The following is a 15,328-nucleotide window of genomic DNA, read 5'->3' as shown; positions in this document are numbered from 1 at the left end:
AATCTGGGAATAGCATGGGACACAGTAATACAGTCTTGTTCTGCAGTTACAGATGGGGGAGAGTGTTTCAAGACTAGAGGTCCCATGCAAGTTACTAGAGCTGGGGAGGTTAGGTGGCAGCTCAGCCCTACCCTTGATCCGGTCTCTCTGTGGTTCTGTGTTGCCAATTAGTGTGTCCCCTAGGTATGGGGAAGGAAAATTGGCCTTTCATCATCCTGACACCAGCCCCAGTTCTGTTCTCAATAGAACCGCAGGGAGAGCCTCAAATCACTCTGGGTTAGCCCTCTCTTAGATACAGATCCAGTGCAGAGGGTAAGGGAACATGCCACAGCACTGCTGAACGATGTTATCTACCGATGCTATCAGTCAATGAGCTAGCTTTTCTTATCATCAGAGTGTTTAAATAAACCAGCACGTGATACTATTCTCCTACGTTAATTCAGATACCATTATCTGTTAAAATTAAACAGACGGCGAGCTATCTACGAACATTTTTTCTAAAGTCTGGGTCAATTAGACATGACCAGCTCTATGCCAAGGCTCTGGAGATTAAAGATAAAACGTTCACAACCATTATTAAGAGAGACACAGGTTATTATTAAGAACACCATTAAGGATATTTCAATAACGAAGTTAGATGTGGTAGTTTTATGATAAGGAATCCTTCATGTTGCTATAAAATTATTATGTACTATCAGAAATTACAGAATTGATTTTTGACTAAATTGCATTTGTTCCTTAAGTGGGGATCACCCTAAATAAAGGTGAGACTACAGAAAAAAAAAAAGATTTAAAATAATGGCAGTGACTCCACGCACATCAGCTTATAGCCCTTCGGCATGTTTAAGAAGGAACGGCAATCACAGAAATTCTTTCCCTTTTTAACAGAAAGGTCAGGGCACAATGCTCACTGACACTAATTTAGGAAGGAGTGGAGCCCTCTGCTAAGAAGCACAGAGCACGCCTGGAGCGGGCTGCTCTTGCCAGGGAACACTGCAGCTGACCGGCACTTTTGAAAAAGCAGCTGCTCTCTGAGTAAGTGGTCCTCCACTGATGGAACTGAGATGAAGTCAGAAACCCAGGTGAAGTTTGCTGGAGGACATCCCTGGCACACAGCACATGACAGATGCTTGGCCAATGCGAACAGAGTAGCTGCTCAGGGCTGAGGGATGCAGCCTTGCCCACGGGGTCTGCCCAACAGTGCTAGCACCAGGGGCCACTCTGACCTCAGCACACACCTCACAGCTGAGGGTGGTGGTAATAACTCTCTACAATGTTTAACCTTGAACCAGAATCAATTAAAGAAACACATTGAAAGTATGTTCTCTGATGCCTTTAAAATATATAGACTAGGTTTATTATTGAAAGTGAACCCACATAGATCATTTATCAAAATGAGATTTTTCCCAAATTATACCCTTGATAGCACTTGTTAATTCATTAAAAAGGCCCCACCACCAGCTGTAGCTACTTCTTTTTAGCTACTTGTTTTTGCTGAGTGTTCTCTGCTTTTCTGCATGCTCCACAATCTTTTCTTCCACATAGAGGCCCTTCCGCTTCCGCACGGCATTCATGTACTTCCGGGCCTGGTTCTCGGAATCTGCCTTCTCCCCAAAGTGCAGGTACTCCTCCTCAGTGGTTGGCACCCAGAAGGGGTCACTGGGAATGACCTTGTAAGGGAAGGTGACAAGATAGGCTGGGTGAGCAGATGGCAAACTTCATCAGTCTCTGGCTAATGAAGCAAGTTCAGCAATGGACATTTAATCTTCCTAAAATAGTAACATTCAAATCTGAAGAATCACGGGAGCTGTGACAAAATGGAGGCAGATTCAACAAACCTGTAACACCTGTCCTTCTGGCTTCTCATGGAGTCATTTCATAAGACAAACAAGAAAAAATGGCTTCATCTTTAATGAAAATGCAAAAGTTATCCTGACCAGGATGTATTTAAATATGTCTTCATTAATTGTGCCTTTGTCTCTAATAATGATCAACGTGAACATGGTCCTGATTTTGTTTTTGTAGCCAATCATGTAGCCTATCATGGATCAGCAATCACTAAGTAGTTGAAGATGGCTTCTGATGCTCCTGCCTCTACTTCCTAAGCACTGTCATTACAGATGTGTCTCATCACGTCTGGTTTATACGGGGTTGAAGACTGAGCCCGGGACTTTCTGTGTAATGGGTCCCGTTTGGCTGGAAGCCCCACTCAAGTCACCAGAGGCTGGCTGATTTTCCCAGAGCCTCCCAGGGCTGCTGTCTGTATGTACCGGCTTCTTCCCTTGGGGACTACTCCTTTAGGGTCTTGGCTGTATGATCCTCTGCTGCGTGCTGAGTCTGACCTGCTCAGGGCCCCTGCCCTTTACCTTCACCTCTCTCACACCTGTGTGGACATCCTGAAGCTACCAGCATCAACATGTCAAAAACACTCCAACACGGGAGAGCTGGAGTAAGAGAAGCCCAGTCCACTATGGCTGTCCAGTTTGGAACTATAGAAAGGTCTCTAGACCACAGAGCAGGGCTTGCCATCAGAATGGAGGGAAGGGTGCTTCTTCCTCACTGGCTCACAGAGAACCTGACTTCCCAGAGCTCAATCCCCACATCAATTTTTCCAACTCAAGAGTTAGAAGTGTATACCACCTTCTAACTAACAGGAAGGCACCCAAGTGAGAGCTGTGGCCCAGTCAACACACAGATACAGACACATAAGTGTGCAGACAATATGCATGGGAACACACACACACACACTCATGCAGGTATGTGTGTGTACACACATGCATACAAACATGGACACATTCACACACACCCCTAGTGAGGAAAGCTTTAGGAGCTCCATTTCATTTGGGTCCGGCAGGTGGGAATCACCACACACAACATAACCTCTCGGGAGCTCTTTTGGTCCCTCCTTCCTCACCAGCCTCCCACGGGGTCACCTGAGGATCAAGAGGTGGGTCTGGGGTTAGGCTGGCAGGCATGTGCAGCACCTGCTGAAAACACTTTCTCTTGTGTCTGTTATTAGCTCCTTTTCTTCCTCCTTTCATGGAAGGCTAAAACTTAGAAAGAAATTATGAGAATGCTGACTTCAAAGGTTTCCTCGTGGAAAATGCCTGTAATTTTATTTTCTCTATTTTCTGAAGCACTTTCTCTCAAAAGCTCTTGATTGTAAATTATATGGTATGCCAGAACACAAATGGAAAAAATCCTTGGAGTGAGAAGGCAGATCTCAACAACCATGCTATTTCTAAACCTACGTAAGTGTGTGTGTGTGTGTGTGTGTGTGTGTGTGTGTGTGTGTTGGGGGGGTACTAGATCAGTGGCATTCAATTATGATGTCGTTTTAAAGACTTCCAAAGATTTGAACCTTTGGAACGAGGACCATGGCAGGTGGCAGGAGAAGAGCAGAAGGAAGGTATTATCAGGACAGACGTTTTCTTCACAAAATTGTTCTCTAAAATTAATTAAAAGCCTTTTTAAAAATAACTGTCTGTAGCTGAGCCAGACACTGGTGTTTTTAAACATTACCAGACTCAAAAAAGGAAAAAATTCTGAGACACAAAGACAGTAAAACTCACCATGGCCCTTGTGTAAGGACTCACTCACTAGTAAACCTTGTTCTTACACAGTGTTCATTTCTGTTTCTGTAGTGACAGACGGGCACATGGCCACGTGGATTTTGGGGGTACAAGGATACTTCTGTAAGAGCTAGACACACCTCAAAAATAATCTATTTTAACTATTTAATAATTTGGAAAGCAGCTACAGAAAATACCTGGGTGAGCTGATAAGGCTATATTCTTAATGAAATTGTATTTACTCCAACAGACAACGGGCAGCAGTTTGTGGACTCCTGACCTAGTTAAAGACTACATTTCCCCGCTTCCTTAGATAGGACTTGTTTGATGTGGTCATACGGTTGGTTCTGGGTGATGGGATATGGATGAAGTAATCTGAGCAGAATCTATTGTGTCTTGTGGGGGAGGAGTGGGCCCTCTTCCTCAGCCCCAGCCCGTTGGCTGGGATGCAGCTGCAGCCATCAAGGAAGACAGGATGGGCCTGGGCTGTCACTCGGAGCCATATGCCAGCTCTGCACTGCCTTCTCAGATTGGAAGGAGAAATACCCTTTGCCTGCATGGCCGCTGTATTCTGGGATGCCTCTGTTAGAGCAGTCTTTTCTCTTTTCCCTGTAACATATTTGCCAATTAGAAAATGAAGGAAAACTTTGTGTGTGTGTGTGTGTGTGTGTGTGTGTGTGTGTGTGTGCGTGTGTGTGCTGCATGCACACAGATGTGTGAGGGCATGGCTATGAATGGGTACATGGAAGCCAGAGGAAGATGCCTGGTGTCTTTGCTAGGCTAGTGGCCAATAAGCCAGAATTTGCCTGTCTTCTTCTCCCAGGGCTGGGATTAGACATCTGTAGCCACACATGCTTTTTCACACTGGAGCTGGGGATTTGAGTTCAAGTTCTCACATTTGCACAGCAAGCTTTTTTTTACCCCCTGAGCCTTCCTCCCAGACCCACTCATAAAAATTTAAAGAGGCTCAGCAAAATCATTTTCAAAGAAAGACTCAGTATAAATTTTTTGGAGGGGGCAGGACTGGTGGTGTAAATATGTAACCTTGTTAACGGAGGCACAGAGGCAGGAGGATGAGGGATTCAAGACTAGCTGTGCTGCATATCATAGCAAGTTCATGGCCATCCTAAGAAACTTCATGTCTCCCTCCTTTCACAGGCTTTTAAAACAAAAATAGACTGTATGATGTATCACTCATCCAATGGTGAGGTCGGTATAACAGCTCTGAATGCTCTGTTTATAGACAGTCCCAGGCATTATGTACCTAACACGCCGTGTTCAGATCAGAGACACTATAACCCAGTTTTCTGTGGCGGTGTTGACCAAGGCCACCCTTGTGGTTTGGATGGATGACTGTCGCCTGTGATAGCAGAAGCTTGAGTTCTGAAAGCTGTTCAGCAAGGGCAGCACCGATGAGGCCAGTGCTGCACCTCTCAAGATCACCACTCACAAGTGGAACCATCTCACTCCCTTACCAACAACACTCAGCTGCACTGCCCTGTCATCACACGCCTGGCCAGTGGGACCCCAGGAATGCTGCAGACAGTTCCCAATCTTCAGGCACGGCCACTTTAAGTCTACTTCTAGCTCTTACTGCTTTGTGTTTTATGTAAAATCTGAGTATCAAAACCAAAACCCAAGCTGAAAAGCCAGAATTCTGGATAACTGGGAAATGATTACCTACAAGCTCAGAGTTAATGGTGATGTAAATCTTTTAGGGTTGTTTTCTATACAATGAGATACAGAGAGGAAGGCAATGAAGGAAACCATCAAAACATCAGTTAGTATTCAAAAATACAAAAATCCAAGAGAAACGTCATAGAAAAATCACTGTTAAAATGCAGTCTATACTAACTAAATAATGCAGCTAAGTCAGGCACTCAGCTTGTTTCTATTGAGCATTACAGACCTTATGTTTTCTAGGGGAAAGCAGACAGCCCAGGACTTTGGACTGGAAGGTGCATTCACACTAATCAGGTGAAAGGGACCACTGAATCAAAACCCCATGTGCCCCGTCCAAAGCCAGCTTCTCCCATGTCACCATTCTTTACTTGGCTGGCTTACTTGATCATAAATCTCAGCTTAGAAAGAATGGTTTCACTCGATTATTTTTATTCTTCATTAATCATCTAAATTTAAGCTCTCTGTTTAAAAGGTCCTAGAGAAAGAACGTCATCAGGCTAGAGAAAGTGAGAGACGAGGATGGTAAAAAGGAAATCCTCTTACGAGCAGCAAGGCCTGCACCGTGGAGCTTGAGGTGAGGTTCCAACATAAATTATCTCAGAAATGAAGTCTTTGCACTTTGTCCAAATAAGCAGCAGAATTAATATCTAAAAGTAGGCCTAGCTGACAACAGCATTGCCTTCTCCCAAGTTACAAAGAAGTGAACTGGGGTTATTTAGGTTTCCTACACCGCTTTTTGGAAACACCCTTTCTTCAGCTTTCATTTAAAAGACTTCTGTTTGTGACTTTAGTTTTTTCTTTTAGTTTTCCTTGGCTGGCCTACACTCCTTCTGATCAAGCGTTCTCTCTGCTGGTTAATTGCTAATTTTCCTGTAAGGACCTCTTCAGGAAGGCTTCCCTGACCCCTCCCACACACTCTGTATTCACAACCCACTGCTCTTTCCCACAATGCCTCGTTAAGTGTCCCTTTGTGATTACAGGATTTGCTGCTCACTTGACTCCACACATGTGGATGGCAACTTCCTCTTGGGGAAGCCACAGAACCCCAGACCCTAGAATGACAGGAGACCACAGAGACAATCTGTAGACCCCCCCCCCCTTCAAGAGTTCTCCCCTCCAAATGCTGGAAGAATCTCTCCCCATCCTCCTACCCTCTAGGGAAGAGTCCTTCAAGGTTCACTTTCAAACCAGCTGTCATTTTTCTTTAACCTAATACACATCTGCAGCAGGAGGAAAATGGATTAAATGTTCTGTCTCTCCAATTTCACATTATAAAGAGAAGGCAAATTGGTGCTATCAGCCAGCTTTCACCTGCCCCTTGCCTGGGCCACCACTCCAGGGAAGGCCAGCAGCTTCACGCAGCCCGTGGCCAGCCCAAGGGAGGGCGGGGCTGCATCTCACCTCCCAGTGGCTGAACACCAGCTGTGGGCTAGCCAGGCCACTGGTCCTCTTCCTGATTTCATCTGCAAAGCCGAAGCTTTCCGCCACAGGCAGCACGGCCTTGATGATGAACATGTCCGTCCCTTCCTTCATTTCCTCCTGAAGCACTCGGCCCTCTCGCTTTGACAACACAGCATAGACTCGGCCTGCAAAACCAAAACACCCAAGTTCATCGACTGATCACCACTTGTCCCAAAGCCACAGTGATTTACACATCCAGTGAGGATACAGCCGTGGCTCAGCATGCGCTCAACAATCCTGATTTACAAAACCATGAATATTTAACCACTAATTATAAGGGCAAAATCAGAAACTAAATTACATATAAAAGATAACAAGAGTCCCAACTGTCCCCTAGTGACAATTCCCACAATGAAGTCAAAGAAACTCAACCTCTGGAATTACAAGCTGAGTTACCAATGGGTATGAAATTCAATGAGAAGAACGTTACTGGAATCTTACAATATTAAAATGCATTAGCAATTATGTGTAATCTTCACATGATGACCAAAATGGTGACAGAGACCATTTGAGTTCAGTAACCAAGTGACTAGCAATGGCATTTTTACACCAATCAAAATCCACATTCATGTAAATATTTGCTCAATAATATTTAAGTGGTGTTGAACGTGGGCATTTTATTCTCCTGGAGATGCATCATGCCTGCAATCTTTACTATCTGGTAACAATCTCTAGTGTCATAACAAGTCTTAGCAACTGCTCTTGCTTGACAGTTACAGTTTGCTTGGAGGTGAGATTTAGCCTTATGCTCAGGAAGGACACATCTGCCTCTGGGAGTGGCATCTTGCACAGATGTCTGTGGGTGCTCAGGGGATCCTTTCAACTAGTAAGCAGAACGGATTGAGAGAAACAGATCAATTAAGCTGGCAAGCATGCTCACTAGAGCCCCACCTTTCACCTGGAGAGTGATCTGCGCATGTGGAAGTGTGCAGATGCAGCTGGCAGAGGTAAAGCCTACCTAAACTGAGGTCTGACCTCCTCTCAGTACAAGGGGATGAGTCTGGTGCGGCCTCCTCTATTCACCCATCTTTGTTTCTTAACCCAGGAACCGAGGGCACAGAGCAGCACGGCCTCACACCTTCCCTGCAGATTCCCTCTGCGGCCGGTGATTAGGAAGGGGTGATGGGGACAAGGGCAGAAGTGAGGATGAAGACAGTGGCCCTTCTATTAGCTGCAGAAGGCACACTCTCTCCCCTTGTCTGACGACACCGCCTGCGCCCATTTCTCCTCCTCCACACTTCCAAAGCAGGAGCTTCGAACTTCTTCATCAAACGCTCTTCGACACCCAGGCTCTTTGAGCAGCTCTGGGTGCTACTAAACTGCTTCTTGGAGTCGGATGCTAATGTTTATGCTCCTAGCCAGTGTACTTCTCAACCTCGCTCTCATGACCTCCCTGTGGCACTGGAGACCTCTGATGGGTATGCCTCTGCCAGGTCCTCCTTTCGCACCTGGCTCCTGGGCTACCATTGTTTACTTCTGTAATTCCTGAAGGTATAACTCTGCTGTGAGTATTCTATGAAGCCTCGTTCGCTTAGAGAACCAATTCACATATTGTTTCTGTGGTAAGCTAATCTTAGGGAGATTCCTAAGACTCTACCTATGTTAAGCTTCTCACCTGCCCTCACCCCAACTTGACAATGACCACTGCACATCACCGTGGAGCTGACTTCCTTCAAAACTCAAGTTCAAGTGCAAGAGGCAAACCAAGTACTAGGGATAGCCCCTGCTCTGTTGTTATCACTGGAAATATCCACTACAGAATCATGGGACAGTGAGTTGGAGGGAACTCTTGAGGGTCAGCAAACTTGACCTGATGAGTCAGGTAAATCTGGCATGTATTTCCTAAACCCTGCTTGCTCCGAGGCAGCCCCTTCTATCTTTGACAGCTAGACAAGTCTTGAGCCTAAAAGCTGAAGATCTGAAGTTCTTGCCTACTGTCCTAGATTTATCATGTGGGCCATGTGTGATCCCTCTTCTGTAAGCCAGCCTTTGAGCCACCTGAAGATAGCTTTCTGGTCTAGTGCTCCATGACAGGTTGTGAGTTTCCTATTGTAGCCCAGCCATCTCCCTACCTGACCGATGAGGCTTTTTCACCTGCCTCTCATGATGCAGTATTTCAAGACCAGTCTGTAAATGGTGGAAAAACTAGAACTATTATTTATTAAATAATTTCCATCCTGCTCTGCTTGCAAAGTTCCCCCTCCCTTACACACACACACAGCCCTCATGAAAATACCCAGTATACATGAACTAGTCATTTTTATCTTATTCGGTGTGTGTGTGTGTGTGTGTGTGTGTGTGTGTGTGTGTGTCACAGTATTGGAATGGTGGTCAGGACAACTTTCAGGAGTAGGGTATCTGTTGTTTTTCCGCTGTGTACACCAGGCTAGCTGGCCCATGAGCTTCTGGGGCTTCTAGTGTCTCCACCTCCACTCTCTCCATAGAAGTGCTGGGATCACAGATGCTTGCACATCTGGCTTCTGCATTTGCTCAAGAGATTGGAATTTAGGTTCTTGGGCTTGTAGGGCTATCTTCCTAGCCCTACATGTTCAGAAAACAATGAAGGTAGTCTATCAAAGTGAGAAGTAAACCTCAGGTGTCGGAAAGAACAGGGAAACTGGGGCAAATGAGCCGTGACAAGGGTTAATGCGGATAAACTGTTGACTGCTGCTGCTCAGGCTGGCAAGTCTTCTCCTCCAGGGGCCAGACCAACAGTTGGGATCAATACTTGTAACTGAAACTGAATGTAATTAATCATGTACTTTTGAGCCACTCAATTTTAATTCTACTAGAACTATATCCCAAAACTGAGGCATAGTAGTGGATCACCAAAGAAAGGAAAACATCACGATCAAAATTTTCATAGTCTCTGGGCTCCTGTGATGGGTGTGCCCAAAGCTTAGAAGCCTTGAGACACCTTCTAATGCTGCTACCGCTGTCACAGGAAATCAACAGGGTTTCTGGCCCAGGCTGCTAACCGTAAATGCTCTGCCATCCCTTCACTGGCACAGGGGCACCAGACCAGGCGGTCCTTCCTTTGTTCACGTGCAGTCAGACCCCATGTTCCAAAGCAAACACCAACAACCAATCAGCTGGAAGTCATTTGATCATGACTACACTGCATAGCCAAGCTCCAGCCTGTACCTGGCCTGGTGGTTACCAGGACTTCAGCTCCTGTGCATACAGCACAAGCTGTGTGCTTTCCCAGCCCAAATGAACTGCTCACAGCTCAGGTATGTCAGAAGATTTCCACTAAGCCACAGCTCCTTCACCTAGAATATGTCAGTCCAACCCTATAAACATGCTTTTCAGAGTCAAGGACACCAACAACAACTCGTACTGTCTGATACTGAAAGTTAAACTCTTTCCATGCACCTCCATAGAGCACTGTCTTCACGACTTACAGATTAACATGCACTTTCATCTAATGTAACAACTAAGATTAATCCACAATCTCTAAAGATGGGAGGCAAAGAAAGGTTTGTTGTCTTTCTGAATACAGAAAAGAAAGTAGCTGATCACAGCATATTTTCTCTTATAACAAACAAAGACAAAATGATGAATTTCCAAATGGGGGATGATAGGTCAGTAAGTTATAGCACATCAAGTTCATAGGAATCATGCAGAGGTTAAAATGAAAATTACGAATAAGTGGCCAAAGAGAGGCATGCTTTAAAAAGAACACAGTAAAGTAAAAATATTAAATTAGTTATACCATAAAGTCATATCTATGCACAACATTCCAAGAAAAGGGGTGACAATAAATAAATAAAATAATATAAGTAAAATGGAAAATAGAAGGCTGATTTCCAAGATTTTTTCTTTACTCTCACAACTTCTGTAACTGTTGGTAACACATGTGGACAACTTTCGAACACAAACACAGACATACAGACACTGTGGGTATTTCTTAAGTCTTATAAATAAGGTCACACGAAAGCTTTGCTCTGTCACTGCACTCCCAGAATGGGACATCAAGCAAATGCAGCTAACAGGGTGGATGAGACCAAGTTGAGCTGGAGCAAGCTGCAGACACGCTGGGCTTGTGGGCTGCTTGCTACTACAAATGACTTCAGCTACAGGGTTCAAGGAAGTTGGCACAGCAGGCTGACCTGGCCCCTGAAGGTCTTCCGTGACTCTCCAGGTAACAGCTTCCTGTCTGTACTGTCACTGTCAACTACCTACAGACACAGAAGGCACAGTCAAATCAGGAGGGGATATGGAACCAACTGGCAGAGGAACTTCCTCTGAGAGGACTAGCTAAGGACGCCAATTCAATGGACAGTTAACTTGGTGTCAGTCTTAAGGGGTTTAACCGGCACAGTATCTGGGCTGAGAGGGGGAGACTGGACGGTTCCTAAAGCCAATCAGGAACAAGTGTCAGCTCAGCTGGACTCGCCTGTGTGCCACAGCAGCAGATGCTGGCTGAGCCTGGAGTGACTCAGTCCAGCCAGACCCATTTCAACATCCTATCACTTTGGAAAGACCCACTCTCTTTCCCATTCCACTAATCCTAATTTCTCATAACATGTCACTGGAAGAACTCATGCACCAACAACTGGATTTTACTCTATTCACTTAGTATTATTAACCTTCGTCTCCTTAATTCCTCTGCCAAGGCAAGAATCATGCTTGACTTAAGGATTAACACATGCAGCTCAACAAGACCTTGTTGAAAATGATGAGCTGCTGGTCAAACACACAAAGGACTTCAAACGAAAGGGGAAAAAGGGGCTTTATAAGCACAATGGTAGTCAACATGTTTCCAGCTTGTCCAAGTGCATATGCTCTAACAACGCCAACACTGACTCCTACGTGTCAGATCAGGGCAATAATCAGAGCTGTGATTAAAATTCTAGAAATGTCAGACAAAAGTAACAGGTCTGAAGAAAGACAAAGATAGACAACTGATTGGTCACATGGCAAAGTAAACAGTATTTATGATGGCCAAACAATCCCATTAGAGGGAATTTTCATGCATAAACAACAATAACAAGAGAGCCATAGATACCTTTAACAAAGTGGGTTTTTTTTTTTTTTTTTTTTTTTTAAGTAAAATAGAGTATTTTTTGGGGATCTTCTTCCAAGATAAAATAATCTGAAAATGAGTATTTTCCTACAAGTTTCCTATTTTGATCATTTGTAATTCTATCCATGTAAAGGACAGGTTTTAATAATCTGTACAGGAAGAATTAAGAAGTAAAAAACCAGGACTGGAGAGATGGCTCAGTGGTTAAGAGCACTGATTGCTCTTCCAGAGGACCCGGGTTCAATTCCCAGCACCCACATGGCAGCTCACAACTGTCTGTAACTATAAGATCTGACACCCTCACATACACATACATGCAGGCAAAACACATAAAACACAAAAACAAAACACATGTGGCAATGTATATAAAATAAAAATAAACTATAAAAGAAAAAATGGTAAAAAAAAAAAAAAAAGTAAAAAACCAAGGAAACTCATCCTACTAAATAAAAAGGACCTAAAATCCCTTTGTGTTGATTCTTAGAGAACTGAAAAGAACAGTCAACAAAGTCTGAAGTCATCTTGGAAGATCCCCAGAGATCCTGGCAAGAAGGAAAAAGGCTTTAGAAACGGTAAGTTTCTCCATTTCTTTTTCCATTGAAGTTGTGGAGTTTGGAAGAAAACAAAAGAAACAACATGTCAACAGCTGTGTTGAGAGACCCTGAACTCCTATCTGTCCATACCAAAGAGATCCCCAAATGCCAGGGGAGAATAGGCCTCAGGGGAGATGCTTTCAGGAGAGGAAAGGGTGAAAGACTCCAGAAGCATTCCTGGTGGTGGGGTGGTGGCATGATGGTCGTGGAGATCGATGTCTATTCTAACCAAACCACACCCAGAGCTGCACATGGAAGACCTGGCACGGTGGGGCTTGAGTGCCACTTGGGCAAAGAGGAGCCACACTTCACTCCAAAAAAAGAAGGGTGCAAATAAACGGGTCCAGACGGGCATCTGGCTCTGGGAAGTCACACAACTGTGGATGGCAGCCAGGGAAGGTGTGCCACTGACAGATTAAAGAACAGGGTCACAGGTGGAGCCTTGGAGTACCAAGCTAGGGAGGAGGAGTCGCACACAGGGCCGGTGTGGTTTCCAGTGACCAGACAGTTTGCGGGAGTTTCAACCTGGTAACAGGACAGCTGCCTCTGGCTTCCATGTTGTGCTGGAAACTTGTCTCTTCAGAAAAGCAAGGACAAAAGCCAGAATGCAGTGTAGCGGTACAGCTTTGTGCAGAAGACAAACGGCCAGGAGAACAGATGGGGATCTGGGGAGGAAACGTGCTTCTCTTATCTGAGTGGTGGAGGCCCAGTGGAGGACTACAGACTGTGACCATTTCAAACATAGAAAGAGAAAGAAAAAACAAGCACCAAAATCAACAAGGCACAAGACAACAGACGCCAAGGAAAGAACGACAGTGAGGAAGAAGAACAAATCAACAATGAATGATCCTTCTGGAAGGAAGTGGCGAGAGCCCACAGCTAACTGTGACCCAGGAGCACACGCACAGGGAGTGGAGGATACTGATTAAGTGTCCAGCATGCCTACAATAGTGGAACCTATCAAAAGAAAAGCTCCAGCACATCACAGAGGGGCCTTCTCACTGCTCCTCAACAAGGAATGTGTCCACATGGACAGGGCGGGCGTGAGACTCATGGGGTCAGCAAGAAAGCCCCCCTTCTCCACACCTGCACGACCCCATTCTGAGAAGACCTCTCTCTTTCTCCGACAACCAGAGCAGTGCTGACATCAAGGACTCGGCCTTGTGCAAACACCTGATCCACTGACTGTTGACTGACACATGAAGAAAAGGAAAAGGAAGCCATGTGTTGAGTTTACAGTTTTTGGCCATTTTCCTCTTTTGTACAGTTCCATTGCTTATTACATAATATCTAACAAGAAAATTAATTATATAGACTCAGATTATTGACACATAAATAAATGAGACTACCCAATTTTTGTACAGTCTAAGCAATCACCACAGTGTGGATCCCAATTTGGGGGAAACATGTCTTTGAGAACAAAAATGGAGCCAATAAGACTCAACCCTAAACTTCATGAGAAGAAGCTTACCCACATGACGGGTGGCAGCATTTGTCTCCTGGCAGGCCTCTTGGGTGATGGGTTCAGACATGGCTATGTTATTTAGGAAGGATGCTGACCAAGTGATGACAGGGCACAAAACCACAGAACAGCAGAAGGATCAGGTAGCTTCCTCCTGAGTAGGGAACTAATGTTCTCAAATACAAAATCACTGCTACAGAGAAGTGGTCCACACATGGCTGAACGGAGCAGGAGACTGACTTTATGATCAATGAAAGAGACACTGTCTAATCATGGGAAGGGCTGAGTTGCCCACTGCCAGAAGTTGAGAAATAGATGTGGCGTACAGAATTGCCAAAGCAAAAGAATGCAGTTGAGTGCTCAAGGGTTTGAAGAAATCACTGTCTCTTGATTGCAGCTCCATCTCTGTCTCTTTAAGAAGGCCCTCAAGGGAAATGCAGACTGACATCTGGGGACAGACTAGTTAGGTGACAGGCTGTATGAGGGGCTGGTGGGTATGCTACATTTAGAAAAAGTGGAGGAACCCTGTGTGCAGCCCACTTAGAGACCTCCATCACAGGACGTACTGCGGCCCAGTAGTCTCTGTGACTAAATCTACCTAACTTGTTTAGTCACGCTGTTTTGAAATGCCATTACAGACATCCAGCTTGTCTCAAAAGAACTTTATTGTGATACAAGCCTAAATTTCTTTTGAAAACAAACAAACAAACAAACCTACCTCAGATTCTTCTTTTGGGAACTAATCAGCAGAGCAAATTTACTAAGAATGTAATTAACCATGTATTGACTCAAGGACCTTACATCCAGAGGAAAGACAATAAATTCCCTGGTTAACTTTCATCCTGTATACTCTTTCCACCACTCACAGTCCCAAGATTCCTAGAGAAGAAGACAGCTACTATGTCCCAGGCACTTGGAGGAATGGTGTTCATGTTCTCACGTCAATTTTCACAACCTACCAACACTTACTTTCCCTGTTTTCTCCCTTTTATCAAAGAAAACCAGCCCCAGGGAAATGGCATTGAACAACACCAGAGCAGCCACAATGAACCCCACTTCCACATCTGCTGAGATCCTCAACGCTGTTGCTTCTAACAAGAGGGAAACCAGGAGAGCTGATACAGCAGCTGTAGCTAAAAGGCTTTAGAATGCCCAAGGGGTTCTTCTTCAGGGCCAAGAACTCACAACATCCCCTTTGTGCTATGTGGACAAGAATGGTGGCTTATTCTTACCATGTAAGGACGGCCTGGTTACCAAGCTGAAATGCTCATTCACCAGAGACAAAGGTGCTGTGATGGGTGTGGATGGAGCTGCCAAATTGGGGTTATATCCTTACTGGGCAGACCTTTCACCATAAAACTTGCTAAGAAAGAAAGTACAAAAATACTTCATCCATAACAGCTTTTAAAAAGTCTAGGAACAAATTTAACCAAGGAAGTAAAAGGCCTCTACAATTTTAAGAACAATTTTAAGACGCTGACACAAGAAACCGAAGAAGACAACGGATGGTGGAAAGCCCTTCCTTGCT

At 44.8% G+C, this 15,328-nt stretch overlaps 1 protein-coding gene across 2 annotated transcripts in view; it reads right to left on the bottom strand.

Annotated features, from left to right (window-relative positions):
• Positions 1-1,317: 1,317 nt before the first annotated feature.
• The window catches only part of Efl1 (elongation factor like GTPase 1), a 118,813-nt gene continuing 104,802 nt past the window's right edge, over positions 1,318-15,328 (bottom strand). For both annotated transcript variants that reach the window (XM_036167572.1, XM_036167564.1), the window contains exons 19-20: positions 6,657-6,841; positions 1,318-1,670 (exon numbers count right to left, since the gene is read on the bottom strand). In XM_036167572.1, the coding sequence (XP_036023465.1) occupies positions 1,482-1,670; positions 6,657-6,841 (374 nt within the window). In that variant the 3' untranslated portion in view covers positions 1,318-1,481. The remainder of the gene's footprint in view (positions 1,671-6,656; positions 6,842-15,328) is intronic.

The sequence above is a fragment of the Onychomys torridus genome, chromosome 1 (assembly GCF_903995425.1).
Source record: "Onychomys torridus chromosome 1, mOncTor1.1, whole genome shotgun sequence".
Classification (NCBI taxonomy): domain Eukaryota; kingdom Metazoa; phylum Chordata; class Mammalia; order Rodentia; family Cricetidae; genus Onychomys; species Onychomys torridus.
The sequence above is the reverse complement of the archived record's forward strand: the minus strand, read 5'-3'. Positions and strand labels throughout refer to the sequence as shown.